At 39.9% G+C, this 23850-nt stretch overlaps 1 protein-coding gene across 3 annotated transcripts; it reads right to left on the reverse strand.

Moving 5' to 3' along the window:
• Positions 1-526: 526 nt before the first annotated feature.
• Positions 527-23671, reverse strand: PDSS1 (decaprenyl diphosphate synthase subunit 1). Of its 3 annotated transcripts, none has more exons than XM_027658833.1 (11): positions 23558-23671; positions 21899-21963; positions 20936-21059; positions 20439-20569; positions 13562-13703; positions 12297-12408; positions 12100-12209; positions 5400-5480; positions 5102-5215; positions 1723-1803; positions 527-973 (listed from the first exon to the last, which is right to left on the reverse strand). In XM_027658833.1, the coding sequence occupies exons 1-11, from the start codon at positions 23669-23671 to the stop codon at positions 833-835; spliced, it is 1215 nt and encodes a 404-aa protein (XP_027514634.1). In that variant the 3' UTR covers positions 527-832. The 3 variants fall into 3 exon arrangements, with proteins under 3 accessions (XP_027514634.1, XP_027514637.1, XP_027514635.1); XM_027658834.1 differs by lacking the exon at positions 527-973 and adding an exon at positions 1029-1503; XM_027658836.1 differs by lacking the exons at positions 20439-20569; positions 20936-21059; positions 21899-21963; positions 23558-23671 and adding an exon at positions 15193-15280 and having other exon boundaries at positions 708-973.
• Positions 23672-23850: the final 179 nt, after the last annotated feature.

Raw genomic sequence — 23850 nt, forward strand, 5'->3', positions numbered from 1 at the left:
GAGATAGAGATTGTGTGCCTCCCTGTTCTACAAATTCTGTGGCTGAAATAAGCTGAAAAGGAATGTGGTAGTACTGGATAATTACTGTGAGAGGAATGTGTTTGGGACTTCAAAGCAGGCTTCTAGAAGGGTACTGAATATACTCTATAAACGAGCAATGGAAGGGGATGGAGTTGCAGGTTTGACTGGCCGGTGAATCATTTAGTTTTAGTGTGAGTTAGAAATACTGAGCCTTTCATTATCTGAACTGCAGCAATCTCAAATTCTGCATCTTGTTAACTGCTAGCAAGTAGCCAGCAATAGTGTACCTGTATTTCATTACGAATTGGAACTCACTGATGTATATAACCAATTAAAATCTACATATAGTCTTTTACAGTAAACTGGTGTCGTATGTACAATTCCAGTTGCTTCTGTTGTTAAACAGCCAGGGAAGCATTCAAACCATCTCTCTTCACAGGAGTTTACCAGCCCCTGTGCATGCATGCTCTGTTTATTAGCGTAAACAAGTGAAATTTGGAACAACTTCAGTTCTCATACACTGATTTATATTTATTCTCATTGTGGCCTTTGTGCATCGACATGTAAACATCTTCCCCATCCCCCACAATCAATAGCCCCCCACTAAAACAATTGTACAGCACAGTTTGATTTGCTCTGAATTGCATTGCTTCCTGCAGTAAAACACTTTAAACTTTTGTTTAAAAAAAAAAAAAAAAAGTTTTTTTTAAAAAAATAATTTTTGGTAGCCTGTGTTGGAAGCAAATAACTTTTGAAATAAATGTAGGCACAGTCTGGTAAGTAGCTGCCAGGACGAGTGGAAGGAGTTGTCTCACTTGTCTCGCATGAGAACCATTTCTGTCAGGTGGACGAGGGCTTCCCTCTCGGGGGACGGCCGCAGTTTGCGGATCTCTCGCGTGGCCGCGTGGCAGTAGCGCTGGGCGAGGTAGGTTGTCTGCTGCACACCATCACTCTGAGGTGGAAAGACAGGGAGAGGAAATGGGTAAATGATCAGCCTCCCTCCTGCCTTTTGCCTCTCCCACTGTACAGGGGTTTTAAGGTCAGTCAGTACCCTGAATGCTTAATTATACTGTGCAGGGGAAAGGAAGAGGATTCGTTCTATATTCATGGAATCCTACATACCTTCCCCAAAGTGTCAAAATGCTAAAACTCATCCACGTTAAATTTTTAAGTATACTTACAAAACAGCACTGGTATTAATAATATATTAGAAACTAATGGTTTAACCCCTCCCCTCCTGCCCTAAGTAGGGATGTGCAAAAAAATGTACTATTCTGGAAAAATAGGTATTAATTTTGTACAGACCATTATTCAGTCTTTTCAGACTAGTGTCAATTAAAACTCATATGGGGTGTGCACTGCAGTTACAAGACTGACTGGTAATGATGTGCCACTTACACCAGTTGTTGGATACAGCTACTCCTCAGCTGAAGGAACTGAGTTCATGCATGAGCTTTTTACTTTTATTATGTGGATTTTATGCTATGGGAGGGAAAAAAAAGAAAAAAAAGCTCTTCAGTACCTATCGTTTCTTCTAAAACACTGTGCCAGTAAGACAGCTGAAGAATTCTAACTTGGCACTGTACACTGCATGCTACTTAGCAGGTATCTGACAATGCAGCCCTGCTATTTTACTTCGGAGACAATGAATTTCAGACCAACTTCAGTAGGGAAAGCAGAAATATTTAGTATCAGTCTTACCTGCAACACATATTTCCAAGCACGTTCAACATCTCCTGGCCTACTGAATCTCCTCATTATCATAGCATTCATTTCTGGAAACTAAGCACAAAGGGAGAAGGTTTTTGTACTGCTTTTGTTTTCCATGTAGCTGCCTGCCATGCTAAGGTCAAAATGACAAAGTACAGACCTCTTCCCTACCACTCTTGTTATTATGAGTATAGCTTTAGGTTCATACTTGCAGTCTACATAGGACTGTAGTACAGCACAGCCCAAGCATTTAAACTTAAACTGTCTGGCTCTGCTGGCTGTAGCCAGTTGGTAGCAAAAGGTAGCACCTGCCATTGCATCATGTTGAGCAGATGATCTACTGTGGTAATTTCTGATGTGGCTACTCCCTGGAATATAATCTGCTTCAGGTATTTTTCTATCACAAATGATGCTTAGTGTTGGCACACCTCAAAGAAGCACCTCTTCCCCCCCCCAAGTACAACAGTGAACCCAAGAGGTTTGTTGTTTAGCTGTTATATCCACTTATACTTTCTATTATGCTGGTATTTTATGTACACAGGCTCTGCCCTGTGGAATGCTCAGCACTGATTTTTTTTTTTTTTAATAAGAAATATAAGGTATTTTGTTTTCAGTCACACAGCATTTGTAGTTAGCAGTCCATGCTCAATTCCCTACAAATCAAGTAGGTAACTCAAGTCAGTTGTGTGAGAAAGTGGCATTACTTATCTAAACATGCAGGCTCTTTCTTCAGATAGCCTAGAAACAGAAAAACCTGGTGCTTGCTAAAGTAAGGTCACAATTCAAGGCACCTACTCTGCAGAAAAATTCTTTTTAAAGGAAAGAGGTCTTGGTTCATCTTGTTTGAAAGGATTAGAGTCAAAGAAAGATGATTTTATTGCCGTACATTTGTAAACAACAATCTGCTTTCCTAGCACACCTTTGGTCCTGAAACTGCAGCTCCACGACCTTGTTGGGGTAGAAATGCAGCATCCCTAAATGTTGTTACATTTCCTTACTACTCATATGAAGTCTTCTTGGAGATGCATTTAGAAGTTTATTGGTGACTCATACAGGTATATGTGATCACTTTTTATATTTAAGCACTAAAGGATACGAAAATCCCCAAACCTATAAGGCAAAGCTGTTATTAGCAACTCTGCAGATTTAGCAGACAGTCTATAAGCACTGGACAGGAATGCTTATAATAAAAATAAACCCTCATTCTTCAGCTGTACTAGTTTAAGAAGGACTTTAGAATTAGCATATACTAGTGTATTTCATTAAGAAATAAATGGGGTGGGGTTTTTTTTAATGGAGTGAACTAACTTTAAATACTGAATAAATAGGTATCACATCAAGCTAAACATTTTTATTTTCTATAAAGGCCTCTCCTTAATACTCTAATGCACAAAGATGTATTTCAGAGGGAGGGGAGACAATGAGAAGAAAAGGCAGCTGTCACTAAAGATGTTAAAAACTAAAGAATGTTTCAGAAGACAACTTGGGGATAACCAGCTATACGAAGGGGTCTGCAGGACAGTAGTAATATTAATTTGAAGAGAAAAGACAGCCTATAATTACCAATTACATTTTGGACTGTCTTCAAGTCCTGGCACAGGAATTTTTATTCTCAGATACAAATAGATGAAACATCTTTCAGAAGCAGAAAAGACAAGTGTCTGTTAAAGCTCCACACTTTTTTAGCGCTTATGCCTTGTTTATGTATCCCTTAAGTCTGTAGTGCTGTTCTTCCAGTTTCTTGAAAACAGCAAAAAATTTTCAGCAGAGAAAATGAAGTTAATGTGGAAACTTTGTAAGATGGTTGAGTTATCTTTCAATGCAAAAATATATGCTTCCCATCTATCAAAAATATAAATGAGAAAAAACATTTAAAATTGACCTACAAAGAGCAAGATTTTAAAATAGAACTGACAGATTTTCTTTTCTTGTATTTTTATATTATGAACTAATTTATCTTATAAAGCTAATTAAAAGATAGGTGAATTTGAAAGTCAGAGACAGAAAACCCAAACAAATTAATAATAGTTTTAATTTAAAAAACTGGAATATTCAACACCCACAAGACAATTAGTGTCACCCATTCTCTGCCAAAATCAAGAGTATTTGCAATATGTCGTTTCTCTCTGTAACTTTAGCACACAAAAAACCAAAATGTTTCACAATTGCATCCTCTTTCTCTGCTTGAGTCTCTCACTGTTCTTTAGATGACTCCAGTTGCTGATGACTAACAGTTCTGAAATAATGATTCAAGAACATGCTTGTGAATCCCCCAGATGATTACATGGGGAGGGACTGAGAATATAGAGAAAATTGTTCTCAATGTGCATTCATCTGCATTGTTAATTGGCCCATACTCTGTGCTTTCCTGTCTTTTCTGAGTTATGGATCTTTGTAAATGCCCTAAGTATAAGGAAGCAAACACATTCTTATGTTCCACCTCGCCCCACTCCAGGCTCTTTTAAGAAAGAGGGGGAAGTAAATGTCAAAGTTGTTGAGGGTTTGTGTTTTTTGTAAATGATTTAAAACTTTTCCCATGTCAAGCTCTCAGCAGTTCCACTGAGAAATCATAGACTAGAGCTCTGCTGGAACTAGATGTGCCAGTTTTTGTATGATGCTGTGAAGTTTGGTAGGAGGGACCGCTTTTTAAGTCTCAAATCTTCTTTCCTCTGGTGAACCAGAAACTTGAGCAAGGCACATAAAACCAGTTTCTTCCCCATTTATGGATTAGCACCAATTTTAATGTTTCTTTTGGTGCTGCTTGCACTCCTGTTTTCCTTGAACTCCTCCAAATAATTTTTAAGGCACTAAAAATCTTGACCCATTTTAAACTTGTTTTATTTATGACACTCCTTCTCTTATCCAGCCTTCAGAAGGGAAAGCTTCCCACATTTGTAACTGGATAATACTTGAAGACAAAGAGATGAAGATATCAAATCCAGTAAATAGCGGTACCCTCCTGAAAGCTAGGCAAGGATTTCAGTTCTTGGCCCCAGGATGGATACAAAGCCCAGAACCCAGCAAAAAAGCCTTGACATACACAGTCAAGCCTGGGAAGAACAAGATGTCTCAGGAGAGAACATAAGCAAGAAGCTACTTAGGAATAACCTAAATAAAACATGCAGATACTGTGAGTACCTACAAGGGCCTCATAGTAAGAGGAGCTGTGCAGGAAGGTGATTCTCAGTCTGTCACAACATGTGTGCACACAGAATCCATCTGATCCTGAATGCACAGATTGTTCACATGGGCCCAGGCCCCTCTTAATGCGGATGCCGTAGCCTTGATGTGTTTGAGCTGGACCTGGGTGTGTGCTGTGAGGAGCAGTTTACACTTTCTGTTTTGAGGAAGCAGATACCTCTTGACTTACCTGTCGACAAGCAAACAAGACAGGGCCTGTGGCCAATCCAAGCTTGAGATCTGCTGCTGTTGGTTTCCCCAGACGGTCGGCACATGATGTAAAATCCAGCACGTCATCTATTAGCTGGGAAAAAAAATAAATATGCAGATTATTTAGAAACTTTCTTTTTAAAAATGAGAACTAAATACAGAATAATACTTGTTAAAGAGAAGATTTACAGAAAGGATTAAGACAGCCCACTTTGATTTCTAAAGCAGTTTGGAGAATTTTAGACTTTAGATTCCTTTTAGTTCAATAAAAGCACTACCTGAAAAGCTATGCCAACATTTTTTCCATACTGATATGCAATCTCATGAACTTTGGGATCAGGGCAGCCTAGTATTGAAACCTGAAAAGACAAAAAAACCCAAGTAAATAGAAAGCTTTAGTTAGCATCCACTTTTAGTCCCTCACCATAGGTGTGACATAGCCAGCACAGGCAGGAAGGATCTGGGAAAGGCAAAAATAAAAAAAAAGCTGACTCAGGGGCACATTCTTGCTTATCTCTGTTCATGGAGACACACAATGAACCGAGCTTACTAGAAAACAAGGCTGAAAAGCAGTGTGATATTAAAACTATATTCAAGTCTGGTCTGGAAAGAGATTAGCTTTATTAAATATTTATTATACTTAAACATTATAATGCAGGGATAAAGAGAGGAGATGTGGATGCACTGCACATGCAGGCTAGTGGTTGTACACAGTCCAGTGACGGGGAAATTAAATTTATTACATACATAAATCAGCTAGGGGACAATTGGAGGTCAGACAACAGATAAATGGACATTACATGTCTCATAAAAGATCACAAAGCTGGACGTGTTGAACCCAGTACAGGGGCAGTTGAGATAAGGAAGATTATTTTTAAGGTGATGTTAACTGTAACTGACTTGCTCAGGAAGATGAGTTAATTAGTTTGCAGGCAAAGGTACTGAGAGATAATTAGTGGCAAAGAAAAGACAGCATACCAAGCTGGCAAAAGTATCACTAAACTGAGACAAACAAAACATTTTAATTGAGAACAGATAAAGAAATCAGCTATCTGAGAGACAGAAATAAACTGAATAAACTCCACAAAACTAAAATACAGGACATAAATTAAGGTTTGAGAATTCATATCTTGCCTCAAAGTAAGGGCACTTATGCTTTTGCATTTAAGCATTGAGTATACCCTTCACAAAATCAAGTTGGTTATATTTAAATACTCAGATTTGTTTCATCCTTCAATAAAGCAATTAGGAACAGGGGGCAAAAATCCATCCTGGTTTATTGCAGGCATTCCAAATCTGCTATGACTAATGGAAGGAGTGAAAATACATTTTACTTAACGTAAGACTAAAAATATATGCTGGGAAAGCCACACAATATAAATATATATATATAGATATATATATAAAAACCAAATATATTTATATATAAATTCCTCTTTAAGACTATGTAAAAAAAAAAAATCATAAAAAAACCCCCAACCCCCAAATCAACCCCAAATTAGAAGGAAGTCCAGTAGTAGCTTAGAAGGTGTACATGAAGAGGGAAATAAGAAACAATGTTATATTCTAATAAATGTGATGGCACAAGATTAGAGATTATTTCATGGATCAGTGCACTTCATAACTGAGCATCAGAACACCTCCCACTCATAACCTGCATCCATGGATAATAACTAAAACCCAGAGGAATCTGGATGCCTAAGGCATTAACAGCATCTCACATTTTCCAATTTTATTTAAAAGAGTAGGACAGTATAGCAGGAAAATAGTACTACTTATGTCTAATAATCATCCAAAATCCTGAAGGCTATTAAACAGAGTGAACTGCAAATATGAGATATTTAAATAGATGTTGCTAAAGACTGTCAAACTAGAGTATTTTGTCCTTTTATCCTCCTTTTGGCACTTGTCTCTTAAACAGTTGTATTTGCCCCAGAGATCTAACATATACTGCTGTACCATGCCTAGCAAACTTCTGGTTGCTTCTGGAATATAAATCACATAATATCTGCAAGGCAGGGGGACTGCATCTACCCTGTTTCAATACAATCTTTACCTACCACCACATTTCATCTCATGTGGAGGAGTAAAATATGGATTTCAGTAGAACAAAATCCTAGTGAATGAATGGCAAAGGATCAGAACAGGCACTAGTTGGCAGAGGCGGAGAGGAAGTGCCATGTAAAGAGAGAAGCTTCCTCATTTAATTTGAAAAGTCAGGAAGAACAGAGCTACTCCTGTTGGTGGACAGTTTTCAAGGGATACAGATATCACCTATACAAAGAATCCCACCAGTGTATGTACATGCAAAAACCAACTCTTAGATACAGAATATAACAAGAAATATTCATCAATGCACAATTAACTCTTGCATCTTTCCAAGAGAAGACTGTCATAGCTCCTGTTCAGGTTATGAATATTTCTTATTCATATACAAAAAGAAAGACAAACAAAAAGACAAAATCCAGGAGATTGATTTGCCAGTCATCCTCAAGTGAGCAACCCTCTAACCATGACCATAAACCTGCAACATGGCTGGGTCATGTCTATGAGAGAGTTCCTTCAGGATGCAATTTCTCAAAATGCTCTTGAAGATTATTGCCCCCACCTGGACACTTACCAGGATGCAGCCAGGCAGCTTGTCAATCCCAGATGAAGTTTAACTGAAGCTATACTGGGATAATAGCATGCATTTGCAAATACAAATCAGGGTAACCAAGTCAATGCAATGACATGTTTAAATTATAAAGCTCATCCCTTTAAAACATTCTGTAGCTCCCCTAATAAATATGACTTGATGACAAATTTAATCTTGTAAGAATTCAGACCAGTCCTCCACTAAATCATGACGAAAAATCCTAATACCAGGTGGAACAAATTCTTTAGAAATGTTCTCTAAATTCAATAAAGCAAGTCAAATCTGCTCGGTATTATTTCAAACACACTTTTTGCAATAAAAAGTTGTTTCTAGTATGTTATATGAGAGACTGTGAATCAATCTTGCCTTTTTACTGAATTTTACATCTGTAAAATATATAACCAGCTCTGGGTAGATAGGTCCCACTCTGATATTTAATATGTGACAATATGGCAGCTGGTGTTGAAAGCATTTGCACATTTCTACCGGTGCCCTGCAGGTCACAGAGGAAAACCTGCTGCTGTGCCAGGATATGCTTGTATAAACAGTACAAGAGATGTTTGTTCTTGCACTCCTAGATTTCTGAAAAGGAAAAGGCTCTAAAATCTTTTCGAGACTTTCTCCTCCATGCCCATCTCTAGAAGCAGTCAGGTTCCTGCCTTCTCATTCATGGCTCATCCACTGCTGCTCTTCTGGACAGGAGCACTGTTCCTCTTTCCAGTAGAATCACAGAATAGTTTAGGCTGGAGGGGAACTCTGAAAGTTATTTGGTCCAGTTGTCTGCTCAAAGCACTTTACTTCACAGTTAGATCAGGTTTCTCAGGGCTGTGCCCAGTTGACTTCTGAGCAACTCCAAGGATGAAAAATCCCACACTCTGTCTGGGCGACCTGTTGCAGTGTTTGACCAACCTCATGGAGAAATTCTTCCTAAAAGCCAACTGAATTTTTCCATGAACTTGTCCTCTCACTGCACATCTCTCCATCCTCTCTGTGCCCTCCAATTACAAGGCTGGAGGATTCCCCCTTTGCCTTCTCTACTCCAGACTAAAACCAGCTCTTGGCATATCATCTGCTCCAGTCCCTGCCATCATGGTGGCCCTTTGCTGAACTCACTCCACAGTGTCCACGTCTGTCCTGGAAGAGGTAGCCCAGCCCTGTGTTCTCACACATGCTGGACAGAGAACAGTCCCTGCCTTGGATGTGCTGGCCATGCTGGCAGCGATGCACCCACAGTGTGCCTGTCCCTCCCTGCTGCAGGCACATCCTTACTTCCTCCAGGATCTTCAAATCCCTTTTTGTAACTGCTCCTGCCAAGGGGGTGGTGAGGGCCTCCCAGGAGAGGGAGATGACTACCCAGCAGAAGCCCCCACACACTGCAGACAACTATCCTGTCCCAAACCTGCATTTTCATGCATTTGACCTTTTCTCAAGTAATTAACATTTTAACATGCTAACCAAATACCTGTTTATGAAGAATTGTACTTTTACAGAAATGAAGATTATCTGCCTGGATATCTGTGAGACATTTATTCTAATCTTTTTCATAGCAAAAATTATAAAGAAGAAATATCCCCAAAGGACTGACTGTATTTTAAATAATAAGGAAATTTACTGGCTGACTGTAATATCTGATACTACTGATGCTATTACCCTATATCGTCATTGGCCATTATTGCAGTCTGTGTGCTTAACTGAGCTAGGGGGACCAATTCTGCTGGTGGGGATCAGAGGTCTTATTTTCTTAGCCAGTTCCACACTGTTGTAGGTTTTCTGATGGAGCCCTGTGCACACACCAAACGATGAACTAGTTACAGCAGGAGCTCACAGGTAGATCCAAAGCTGCACACTATTTGTTTTCTTCGGTCCCTAAGGCAGACCTTCCACACACAGCCTTGCCTCACACAAGGAGGCTGCATGCTTTCTCCTAATACAGAAATCAAGAATGTCAAGTGCAACTTTCCACTTATCTCAAAGCAAGCATGATTTAATCCCTCTTCTGAAAGTATGCTGTGCAAAATATAAACGGCCTTAGGAATTCACATTATAGCAGGGTAAAAAAAGAAAGAGAACCCGCTTAAGTTATTTTGCCATCTCCAGCTTGCCTGATGACTAAACAGAAATTCCACTTCAGCTTTATTGTTTCTGAATTCTTGAACCAAAGTCACCTCTCGTGTTTCTTTGAAAAATGCCTTTCAGTAACTAAGGCTTCAATGACCGTCTGGGCCATCTGCCACCATTTCCTTTTGCAATTTATTACTTTGACTGAAACTTTGTAACATTCTGCCATGCAGAAATAAACTGGAGGCTGGGATGGCTCTAACATCTTGAACAGACTATTCTGTCTATAAAAAAAAGTATTTTGCTAACTTGAAGGACTTTGATTTAAATGCAGTAATGCTTTGGCAGTGCAGAAGGTATCTAATACAGTGAACTAGGCTGGTGTTGACAGACTCTATAATCTTGCTTAGACATTTTTCCAGGAATACTCTACTCTTCCATCTCTAAGAATATAGAATGCTAAGATGCCATCTGAACTTGTTTGACATCTTCTTTCCAGTTAATACCTTTATTTTATTTATGCACAGCAACAGATCAGTTTTTCCCTACCATTAACAGGAACTGAACTGCTTTTAATGGCACACTAGCCTGGTTGTAACTGATGTTCTGAAAACCAGTAATCTCTTTCCTTAGCTTTGTCCCTAAAAACAAAATATGAATACTCTTGATTCCCTAACTGAATTTCAAGCTAGAACTGATGATCTGGATCATTTTCACTACAGAAAACAGATCTCCATTCTGATTCCATCAATTTCCTTAGTAGTCAAAGTCATCTGAACAAAAATGTTTCAAAACCCAAACACACCAAAACTCCTCCAAATCTCAAACAAAAAAACCTCCCTTTTCACTGCTATCAATGGACCTCTCCTAATCCATGCAGAAAGAAACTGAAGAAGACATACAGACACAACTCATTACTGCTCTGTGCAGTAAGTATGGTTTTGCCATGAAGACAGTCCTCTCACTTGGCTTTCCTTTATAACACAAATCTTACAGCATATAAAATTCCAGCAATTCAGCAATGGAACAACTCAGACCAGCCACTAGAAGAAAAGCAGCCAAACACCATCCCCCCAGCATTACAGCCTCTATCTTGAGAGAAGTGCTTAAAGCCTTAACTCTTGCAAGTCAGGAAAAGAAAAAAAGCTCAAATTAGCACATTTGTAAGGAAAATCCACTCAGTGAGAAGGTGATTTCTTCTATCTGCAAAGATTATTTTAGAGAGACTGTCAAAGTGAACAGAAAAACATGTATATGTTTTTATTAGGATAGCAGAATAATGTGATGCTCTTTACAAGTCCAGGTGCCCACTGATATAAAAGAAGACTTGCAAAGAAAATTCTAGCCAGGGTAATACTGCCACTAATATGAACAATCCAAAAGATTTAATTTCTTTCCTCCAACTAGAATGACATTTTCTCTCCCTATAAAATCCATGTCTCTCATTCTGTGTGATCCTTTTCATACAAGCAATTTTCCACTGCTGTCTGTTGCATAAATGTACCAGTTCTCTGAGAACAAAACAAGATGATTAACATTAGCATAGATTTTTAGTCTAATTCTCTTAGAACTCCCTCTTGCTATGGAATACACTAGAATACACCAATATACTGCCTTTAATTAAAAAAAATAAAACTCTCTTGGGGTAAGATTACTGCCCACCTTCTCCATTTTCTGCACTAAAACTAAACATGTATTTTTGAATAAGAACATAATCTTGAGTTGGATCTTTTTGTAATCAAGTAACAGAACTGAATTACAGACAGAATCAGATATAGCAATTGATAATTAAAACCCGCAGACAAATCATGTACATGCTTCTGTTCTTTCACAATATGGTCTACAGTATAAACAATTAATTGTTTCCTCTCACTGTTATCATTTAAGGTCTCACTACCAATGAGTAGGGACAGATGCCAAAGATGACTTAAAATCAAATTATAGGCTCAAGAATGGTCAACTGAGACGAAAACTACTGCCTCAAGGTTGGAGAATTTCATAAATTAAAGGCTGCCACTGTGATCCTTATTTTGAGTCAAGTGAGGATAACAATAAATCTGTGTATGAATAAAAAACAGAAAAGAAAAAGTGCAAAACAATATTGGAGGCTACACAGCTGAATTGTGATAATATTCACAGTCTCAAACCCGTTCAAATTCTGGCTGAATACCATTTAAAGGGTTTGCTTTGGAGGGTCTCCAGAGAAAACAGCAATAACTGGGAGTTTAACTGTGAAGCTCACAGTATGGTGTGTTAACTTGAGAAGAGACAGACGTACATACTGCTTTACAACTGTTTGCTATAAGACTCGCGGTCTTCTTAAAAGTCTTCTCGAGGTAGTGAGCAAATCTCTCATTCTCGTTTTCCTTGGAACCCAGCTGGAGGAATTCACCTAAAAAGATGCACAGATGGGTGGTTTTATTTATGGGTTTACTGCTTAGGCAAGCAAATCTGAAGAATAAATAGAAAAAGACCTTACCACGCACCAGATCTTCAATCACCTGAGTTAGAACAGAGACGATAGTAGTATTTCCAATTCGGGCTAAAGCTACAGAAGCAGCTGAGAGGATGAAGTCACCAGCTAGAACAGCCTAAGAATAAAAAAAAAAAAAAAAGATAACTCTTAAGTCTTTTCCAGTGTTAGTAGAGATGATACAATTTCCTTTATATGGCAGATCTACTCACATCACATAACTTTCCTGCATAAAGCACAAATATCTCATTGTAACAGAAAAATCAGAAGATCACCAAATATTGAAGTCAGAATAATTTTTGAATCTTATAGTGTTGTTTGTATTTTTCTATATAAGCTCTGTCCTCCCTGTATGCAATACCTGAACATGTGTTTGCCTATGAAGTTTTTTTTGAACATTAATTCTCTATTTGACCATTCTGTTGTGATTGCTACGCCACGTGAACTCTGAATTGCTGTAAGTTCTGGTGCGTCAGCAGTGTATTTCCTTCCTTGCATTTTCTGGTTAAGACCTTCCTTGTAATGTGCTATGAAGAAACACCACTCTCAAAAAAAATTTCCTGCTGACTGAAAACATTTTTGTTTTCACTACTGATCAGACTAATATACAGTGTTCAGGATGAAGTACAAGTTCAAGGTGTTCCAATAGCACTGCAGAGAATGGCACAGGGAATGTAAAATCAGTAAGAATCACAGAATGGGTCAGGCTAGAAGGGACTACATGGTCATCTGGTCCAACCTCCCTGCTCAAGCAGGGTCATCCTAGAGCACATGGCACAGAAATGTGTCCAGACAGTTCCTGAATCTCTCCAGTGAGGGAGACTTCACAACCTCTCTGGGCAACCTGTTCCAGTGTGCAGTCACTGTGGTAAAGAAGTTCTTCCTCATGTTCAGGTGGAACTTCCTGTGCATGTTTCTGCCCTGTGGCTCTTGTCCCATTGCTTGGCACCACTGAGCAGAGCCTGGCTCCATCCTCTGGACACCCTCCCTTCCGACACTTATAGACACTGATGAGGTCCCCTCTCAGTCATCTCTTCTTGAGGCTGAACAGGCCCAACACTACACACTACAATCACTCATTATCTAATGTTTTCAACAGTTCAGAAAAGGAACACAACCACAAACTGTTTGTCTCACCCACAAACTGTGTACACCTCTTCATACTTTTTCCGGTATATCCCAAGACCTAGGGATAGTAACTTAACAAAACTCTAGGTGTTTGTGCTTTGCTGAAATTCAAAGGCAAGTCTTGCACTTATTAGCAAACTCACCTTCCTCTCTCCCCAGATTTGATTAAGCGTCCTTTTTCCTCTGCGAGAATTTGCATCGTCAATAACATCATCATGGACTAGACTGGCTGTGTGGATCATCTCAGCAATTATGGCCACAGAGCGCTGGCTTGCTTGCACCTCCCTAAAATAAAAAACAAGAACTGTCAAACAATTAAATCAGTTACGTATCGTGCAACACGCTAAAAGAAATCCCTACTAAAACTAAAAAAAAATGTTTTTCTGAAAACAGCTGTCGCAGCTTTTCTGTGGTCTGAACCCCATTTTCAAACCTGGAATTGGGAAGACAAGAGAAGTTAACATCACATTAATACAGTAAGTGTAATAGGATGTTTCCATCCTTATTAAAGGCCTATTTCTACATTGCTGCATTAACAGTACTGCAAAACTCCTTCGTTATTGACTCTAATCCCTCTAAATCCAGATTGCAATAAACAGCACAGCATCAAGGACGCTTGGTTTCAAGGAGATGGAAAACAGCAGAGAAAAGAATGCCAGGTACTTTTGTAGATGAGTTTTAAGTTTTCCTTATCTCTGTATTGCTCTACCTATTAACCAGCATCACAAACTCCAAAGCTAGATAACTCTACTAAACAGCAAGCTGGAGAGATCAGAAGGCACAGAAACCTGTATTCTACATCTGAAAGACATAACTCATGGATCTTATCCTTTATGTTATCTGATTACCTTAAAACCTCAGAGGTTCTTCAAAAGCCTAAGGACTTAACTGGAATTATACCCCAATCACTTTAGGACTGTAAACACCAACTACCTAACACTTACTGGAATTCAGCCTTTGGGATAATCTAACACTGATGAGTCAACTCTCAGTAGTTCACACCTACTTTATTTTTTAAACGAGGTGAAAAGAAGGTAATGGAACAACATAGAAGCAAATATCTAAGGAACAAGACTGTCAAAATTAGCATAAAAGCCTACCTAGCTCTCACAAAGGACCATCTACCCCAGTATCCAACGGCCACTGTCTTGTTCTGTACCATCTTTTTTTCTACCTCTTTTCATCACGCAGGTTACACGCAGGATCACAGAAATGGCTATCCCAGTCAGCTTTGTCTCATAGCTGTAACAAGTCCACATGGACACAAAACACCAACAAAAACCCAATAACCAAAGAAAACCAACAAAAGAAAAAATTACTTCTGATGTATAGATACCCTACTTCTGGTATACAGACAACACAGAAAATCACACTATTTTCCAGCAGAACAGAAAAAGGACTGAAACAAAAGACAATAATTCCAGCTCAGCTGTAGGGAATTTAAAACCCTCCTGCACTGCCTATGTCTATTAAAATGTAGTGATTAATCACAAAACGGAAGAACATCTTGCAGTGTGCTGCATTCTGACACCTACCTCTACACAGAATTCTGCATTGCTGTCAGTGGGAGTTTTACATCCTGAACAATAGCAGGATGAATGCATAGCTCCCAGGCTCTGAAAATGTGGCTTTTACACAACAGAAAATAAGAGTTGGAAACCTTCAGGGTGGTTTGAAGGCAAGTTTTACTGTGGAGTAATAATTTAGTCAAATGCTAGTTCAGTGTAAATAGTTTTCCAAAATAACTATTCTTACTAAGTAGGAGAAAACTTACCTTCAAAAAACTGTAAAGGTCTCCAGCCTCTTTCATGCACTGGTCTCCTTTTGGGGATTCCCTTTTTCATTAATAATGTCAGCAGACTGGACTTCCTGCTGGGAAGCAGCAGTAAATGGCAACACTCAACCGACACACCAAAGTCTTTCAGTAGTATGAAGACAGTACAAAACCAGATATTTCAAAAGCAGGTTTTGAAAAGTTCTGCATTTTAGTGCATGTCATCTCTGACAATGACTAAAAATGGCACAGGAATGCTAATGGTTCGTGTGTCTGGTTTCCAGAATGTTATATCAAATGTGATAATTTAATCTGAAAGTTTTTTTTAAACTACTATTTCCATAAAGTCTCAAGCAAGATTCTTTCCGTTGCTGGCAAAAAAAATCTGCAATAGTTTCCTACGAGTATCTTGTGAGAGTATTTCTGAATCAGAGCATGCCTATTTTAGGGGAAAACACACAAGAAAGAGGATCCTTCTCATCCCCTGCCATTTTTCATTCAGCTTTGCCTGCAAGACAAAAGCAAAAAGTGGCAGTAACTCAAGTCAATAGATAAGTGGGCCCGCACTTACCCAGTAAGTGGAAAGATGCCATTTTTAGGTCATTCTCAAAGTAAAGACACCCCAAGATGATACGTACTCACACAATTTTTTTGTACAACTGTAAGTTTATCTTTTTACACATGCAATATATTAAATTTTAAGTCCTTGAGCATGTTCTGTTTTTCAGGAGGACCTCCCCTGCTTGATTCTGTGATAAGGTTCTATAGACTTACAGTACCTTGAGGTGTTTTTCATTACAGGACTTGTTTAATGTACACTGAACAAGACCAAGGCTCACCTTATAGGTTAAAAAAAAATCCAAACACATCTCTCCCTACAAATATCTCTCTTCAAAAAAGACAAAACCCCCACAAACAGTGAGGGGGGAACTCAAAATGATGCAAACCAGTATTCACACTCTGAAACAAAGAGCTTTGCAATGTGTTTGCTAGTAAGTAAATATTTTGCCAGTTTAAAGATAGGAAATTGCAAGAGAACTTGCAAAAGAACTTGCAAAATTTCTGTGCTATAACCACATTTCTCCAAGTACATTTCTGCTGTTAAGCCCCTGTGGCTGAAACAACCATTACAGAAACACAGTCTGTGACATGGAGGGCACTACAAACTAGGAGAAGCACAAATAATGTATGTGTTAGTATGGGAGCAAATTGCACAGCAGCTGAAAACCAGCAGAGTACAGGCTTCTGACAACCACCATCTGGGGGAGGGAAAGAGGACTAAGGTTGCTGGCAGGTCCTCATATCTTTAGGAAATATTATTCTATCGAGTTTAGCCAGGTCATTATATAGAAATGATTCTCACACTATTCTAATGAATTTACTTCCCTTTTCCCCCCCTATTTTCTCTCTTGAGATGTCTCTGTACTTCTTTGGTCCTTTCTTTTTTGTCTCTCTCATTTTGGTTGCAGAAATAGAAATAAAAACTCTTATTTGTAAACACCTTTGGAGAATACACTCTAAACAAAAACATTAGCTCCTGTCAAGCTAAGTGGTAATTCTGTGAAATTCTGCACACAGGTATGTGAAGAAATGCCAGTGGATGTGTGAAACTGAGGGTTTGTATGACCTCAGCTTAAACTATTTACAACAATTCTCACTCTCACACATAGCTTAGTTGCTATCAATAAGCAAAAAGCCACTGCGCAAGGGACTTGGACTTCTGGCACTTAGAACTTCAAGAGAAAACAAACAACATACCAACACAGAACAATTTGAGTGCTTCAGCCACTTATATTTTTGATAATAGTTCAGATGATTCTTTATTACAACTGTCATTTTCCTTATTATGACTACAATAACGTGACCTCACTCTAGAAAAACAGTTAACTTGCTGAGGGTATTCTAATGACTTCGCCTTCCTCAAATCTCAACAGAAATTATCATGTCACCTAACCTGTAAGCAGAGATATCTGGGCATTCCACTCCATTCTCTTGAGAAGTCTCAGTTACTCTGGTGGGACTCTGCGAGGACAAAGAAGTCTCTCTGCACTGCCTCCTAAGATCAGGACCTATAACCTTACTAAGTTGAGTCCTTTTATTGTAACAGCCAAACAAAGCAAAGTATTCCTTTTATACAAGTATAGCACAAAAGAAGAAAAAAATAACCCCAACAAATGAAAGAGCAGGCAAAAGCATGCTGGGTCTAGCAAGTTATATGACAGTTCAGAATGGCAGCAAGATGAAGCAGAAGCTCAGCATCGGTAACACAAACCCCAGAGGCAAGATAAAAAAAAGAAAAATGCTAGGGATGAACAGCACAGGATATTGGTTCACTCTGCAAGTCTACAGATACTGCAGTCAGTGTCTTTGACTACATGTGTGAGAACCAAAGCTTCAACAAAATAAAACAAGTTTGGGAGAAGAATCAATATTAACTGAGGAAAAGAATGACAAAATACTTTAAGGGAAATGACAAGTTGAAAGAGGAAAAACATCTTAAAAAAGTGTTGTGAGAAGCAGAATGAAAGGTAAGTATTTTTCCCCTAGGGTCTACAGAGAGTAGCAGACTTACAAATACAGTGTTTCCTTCTCTACATATACAATTTTCCTTACAAACATTAATAAGTTGGAAGAACAATTTGTCACCTGGAAACAATGCTGCTTTAAGAAACAACAATAATGAAACCAGTATCAGCGTGAACTGGAAGTATATGTATATACAGAGCAGGTGTAACACAGCCTTCTTCGAGAAGCTTGAAAGTAAAAGAGAAGAAAAATGCCCATAAAACTTCATTAGCTCACAGGAAGTGGGTATCCACAGTATGAACGTACATTCTTCGGGCATGGTCCAGCCAACCCTCAAAAAACATCAGTCATCATGCATGAACCAAAGGGCAGTACAGTGAAGACTTGTACCAACATACGTGATATTTAATTACAATCACAGGCTTAGAGAAATTGGCAAGAGGCAAAGAAGAGGAAGGTAAATACCCTGAGATTTCATTATATTTCTTTGCTGACACATTTGTTCTCCCCACTCAGACTTTCATTTTAGAAGCAACATATCACAGATAGTGACTCAGTCTGGCTTATACAAGGAACATTCAGATTATCGAGGAGGCTTTTAAAACACCAAACTGCAACAGATGTACAAAAGCTGCCAAATGACACAAGCATGTATAAATCAGAGGACTTATGCTGAGGGCTGGCTACTGCAAAGCAAATACCTGCCCCAGGCATATGTGTCACTTGAGCTCAGAGATCACACTTTCTCACTGGAATAGGGCAGGTCTCAAAACTGGTCTTGATGGTTTCGAGACATGTGGACAAAAATATGTCCTTGAACATATACATATGTCAGAAAACAGCAAATATGTTCTGAGCACAAAGGTAAATTCAGTCTTTCTACCACTATTTCTCTTTGATTCACTCTTCAACTCCCACACTATATGACATCAGTTCCAGCCTTCTCAGTATTGCAAGCGTAATTTTGTTCATAAGCTCCTCATGCTACACACTAGAATGAGATAAAACTATTTTTTACTGTTATTCTGACTAGAAAGATGCTCCAAAAACTCACTGCCCCAGTTGTTAAAAACCTCCTAAGTTTCCATCCTCTTAGCAATAGGAGTCTTTGTCTTAACAGCTCTTTCGCCCTGTTCCTGATACATTTGCAGACCACAAGTCTTCATTCTCCCTAATTATCTCTGCAGTTCATGCCTGAAGCTAGCTGGACTTCTTCTGAACACAGGGATCTGACACTGAATCTGATGATTTTAGAAAGTGTTTTATACACTCCCATAGTTGAATTGGATATACTAGGGTTGACACATGCTAGGATAACTTTACGGTTTTTCATAGAGAAGGTGACTGCAAACCACAGTGGGGTTATGCCCTAATGGGGCACACATAAGCCTGCAAGCTCAAGCAGAAATTTTTGGTTTTATTGTGCTTCCTTACATTTCAGCATGGATGGCTGATCATTAAGAATGGTTTTGTCATCAGAAAGTGCCATCATTATGCTCCTGTTTTTCAGGTCATGATCACTCATGAAAATATTAAGCCAATCAGTGCTGTGACAAAGGACATCCCTGAGGAGTTTCACAACCAATATTATTCCGTTTGCTATCTCTAAGACAATGATATAGAGAAGTCCTGAATGGAGAACAGAATCAAGCTGAAGCAAAGCTCACTAATCCTGGACAATGTTTTTGCAAAACAAGGGGAATTGGCACACATAGGACAGGACACTGCCAACTAGGTTTTGCTTTCTCCTTTGAAACTATATTCACAAAGGAGGGGGTATTCAGGGAGAGGTACCATAAAACAGCAAAATATATGCCATGCTCTGAGGTAGTAATCAAGTCCAACAAGGCATTAAACTACTACTACAGGAAAGTTGATACAAGAGCTTAGAGAAATCCCCTGTAACACTGACGAATTAGTCTAGAAATACTTCTGGAAAGGGACCAAAGATTTGTTATTTGAAATTCTATACAAGGCAAGACTGGAAGTGTAGCTGGAAGGCAGAGAACACTCCAGCCAACGTCTTTCCTCAAAATGCAAACACAGCAACTGACAGGAACGTGTGGAGAGAAGCATCTGCTATGAGCCAGAGCAAGGAGTGATAGAGAGTATAGGTGAGCACGATGTTCTGCTCAGGTAAAACTGCTTTCAAAAGACAAGCTCATAAGGATTACACCAGCTCTAACCATTATAGTATAGAAACTTGCTCCTAGAGGGTGAAAAAACCCTCCTGACTGTTTTGAACATCTCACAGCTTTGAATATAATCATACCAATTGCTTAATGGTTTTTCTGCATAATTACTGAAAAAGCCTATGAGAGTCTGTTCTCGCAGCAAAGTTCTTACCTGTAACAAGAGCTTAATAGGAACAGGAATGGTTACAAATGAAAATACTTTTAAGGAAGTTCATTTAGTTTCTAATAGCATTTATGCAAGAAGCTAGAATTGACTAAAAGCCTTACAAATATCGTAATTTGGCAACATTATTTATCCATTACCAGTTACAAGTGCAGTCCACAATTTTATACATGGAAAAATGTAATAAATCCAGCAGTTCCTTTTGCACTGGTAACTACAAAAATATTGCTTCAAGATGGAACTTAAATTCAGGTTTTACTGAGGAGCGTTTTATTTTCATAAAGTTACTAGACATATTTTTTGGAAACACAAGAATTATAACTTTCAAGTATGATTAATATATCTAAAAGTGACCAACTCACTTGGAATTATTATGGTGAATGTTGCAAGCCCGAGCCATTAGCACCACAATCATCGGTCGAAAAGCCTTTCCTTTCCCATCAAAGTAATAATCACACATTTCCTTAAGTTCTGCTGCAGAAACAAGTAATTCCTACATAAAGGACAAGAACGTTTCAGCATAGAAGTCACAAAGTCAATCTGTTTAGTGTAAGTAAAACAATATGCGTGTGTAAGGTTATTGCCTGCGTTCATTCCACCCAGTGTAAGCTGAAGTTGTTTTTAAAATTACTATGAGCAATCTGAAACATAAATTTATTTCATCACTGCAAATCAGGAGAAAAAAAATTGCATTTTGGTTCTATAAAATATCAGAAATGCTCCTTTTGCCTTCAGTTTAAGCTTCAGACAGTTGTTCATAAACATAAATAATATTCTTTCAATAAGTGTCATTCAAGTTGATGGTTGGTATTAAAAACAATCATTGCAACATCTCAGAATAGTCACCAAAATCCCTTACCTTTTTAATATCTTCATAGAGATTCTTCAAGTCTTTTCTACCAAGTTGAAAAGGGTCTTGGTATTTTTCATCACTAACTGTCTTACTGCAGCTGCACAAGTGGGATGTACTTGTATGATGAAACCTGGTGACAGTGTTTTTTAAGACAGTAGTGTTGTTAAAAGTAAACTTTCTCTGGTTCCCCAAACAGAAACATTTGAAAGCATTTCCTCCTCCTCCTCTTTCCTCACACAAGATGTAACCAAAGGGCTAAAACAGATGAAGGCATCAATACAAAAGTAAGGTGTAAGCACAGCACAGCTACATATTGGTGATCATAAATCTTTAGGAGCTGGCAAAGCGCCTTTGGCAAACAGGAACACCCTTCCCCCCGGTCTTAACAGATTACAGAAGTCTTCTGAAACACATAAAACTACATATCTCTCAATGTACTCCTTTTGAAGACACTACAGATAGCATAGCCTATGGTTGGAGATAAAGCCTTCATCTTCCCGTAATATAAGTATTCTGTTAATTTCTTCCCTCTCTTGTGAACTCCTGGAAAAATATTCCTGAATTGGATTTGAAATTTTCTCATTTGCACACCCAGCTACATTATAAATTAAATCAATACTTCCAGGTAGCATGATGATGCTATGAATGTTCATCAGGAAAGGGGGGAAGCTCTACCTGTATGCATCAAGCGTACACCTGATTTACTTTTTTTGTTTCCTGGAGTTGAAGTTTATGTTTCTTATTATATTCCCTTTTCCAAAGTGAACCATGTGTATTCTCTTGCAGCATACCTGCTTTGCCTGCTACTCTCAAGGACAGAGGACTTGGATTCAGACTCAGCACCACAGCAACAGTCTACACAACTACGTATTAGAGTGAGCAAAGTTTATAGCTCGCAGGTATAACTACTCAGTTCACCCAACAACTGTGTCTTTACCCATTACACAACAATGTGACTCTCCAACTTACCGCCAAAATACATTACATATTTTTGGAAACGACAAAGCTGAACTTCTTTGGGTAAAGTGACACATCTGTACAAAATAAAACCAGGGTTAATTTATTAGAGCTTTAAACTGACAGAAAACATTCACTATAAAAAACATGTATCTGTTCATAAGCACTACTCTATTTCTCCATTTTAACAACCCTGCATCAAAGGGAGTCTCATAATCTTCTATATCACAAGACATGAGTGATAATGAGAGAATGTGCCAATAGACACATTAAACTGACTCTTCCGCTCAGGAGTGTTGGACTTTCTCCCCTTGCAGGACCAGCCCAGGAACCTTATCAGTTAAATTACCAAAACTGCTCTAACGAAACCTTGCTTTTGCACTTGTGCAAGGTGTAATTTTCCAATGTTCCCTGTCTTGCAGATAAATCTGGACTGCACTAGTCAAGGCACAGAGAAAAGGGCAAGAGCCATTTCAGTAAAACAGTACACTAACAGAAGAACATGTCCTTGTTTTTCCCTGAAGCAATTTCAATTCAGCTTGTTGCTTATGATAATCTACACCTGCCTATCTCCCTGCTAGATGTCCAGAATCTAACTTCCAAACCTAGCAATGTCTCCAATGATCTCTGCCTGCAGACATAGCCCAGGAGCCTGAGGGAAGGCACAGTCCCAAGTACACGATGTCCAGCTGAGAAAGGAAGTACAGCTTTTGCTCTGCTCCTGGCAGTCGGGCCACGACGACCCAGCCCTGTCCTCCAACACAGGCTGACTCAGAGGCCGTGCTGGGCTGAGCCAGCCTGAAATCACTGCAATCCACGTGTTCACCAAACTATCTCCGGAAAAGCCTGAAAAAGAATACTCAAGAAGACCTAGGACTAGAGAACCTGCTTCTCAGGCCTCAGTGTCTCCTTGTTTGTAGATTTAAGTCTCTCCTTGGACATAGGGAGCAAAACAAAAGCACTGTAATAGCTCAAGGACACCCTTTCATCCTCCCTGCGTATGAAAAAAGGCCATGCAAGGACGAAAGGAAGTACAGAAACCCTAACACTCTGCAGCTCACTGCTGTGACTTCAGTGTCCAGCCCTACGGCTGAGACCTTTATAAGCTGCTCTCTCGTACATCTCACCGTGTCCTGTTGTTAAAAAATAGCTGATTTCTTGCTAATCTTCCTTCTACGAGGGCACACACAGACTCCCTCCTTTACACCGCTGTTTAACACTGTAAGGCTGGCTCATGCAAGATGCTGGACACATCAGCCAGAGCCCTTTACCGCGGGTCAGAACAGCCGTCTGGCCTTGTGAAGAAGCTGTAAACGAACGCTGTGAGAGAACTGCTCCCACTACGACTCACACACAAACGCGTTCAAAATCTCAAACTAATGAGAACCGCTTTCCCTGCTCCCACCTAGAGACGGCTCTGCGAGGTTCACCACACTAACCAACGCTGCCCCGAAAACCCTTAACCCAGTGTTTAACCTTGCACCGAGCGCGCTCCTGTCCCCAGCAAGGACCCCCCGGCAGGGAATCGCCTCCGGGCCTTCGGCCTTCCCGGTCAGGAGGCTGCGGAACGGCGAAGGCGCGGCGGCTGCGGGGTGACCGCCCGGCCCCGCGCCCCGCCCGGCCCCCCCTGCCCCATTCATTCCGTGACCTCCCGGCGCCCGCCGCACTCACCGCGCTGGGGGCCGGCGGGGCGCGGGGGCCGGGGCGCGGCACGGAGCCGAGCGGCGGCGCCCGGCGGGACGAGGCGCCGCACCGCCACCACCACCACCACCACCGCAAGGCCATGGTGTCCCCCAGCCCCGCCGCGCCGGCACCGCCTCTCGGCACCGCCGCGACCCGGACGCGGAAGCCCCGCGCCGCTACTGCCCTCCGGCGGGGTGCCGGCAGAACACGGGGGCGGGCGGGGAGGGCAGCGGGCACCGCCACCGCCCTCCAGCGGGGCGCCGACGGGGACGCCCGGGCAG

The sequence above is a fragment of the Corapipo altera genome, unplaced genomic scaffold (assembly GCF_003945725.1).
Source record: "Corapipo altera isolate COAL_440 unplaced genomic scaffold, ASM394572v1 63, whole genome shotgun sequence".
NCBI classification, from domain to species: Eukaryota; Metazoa; Chordata; class Aves; order Passeriformes; family Pipridae; genus Corapipo; species Corapipo altera.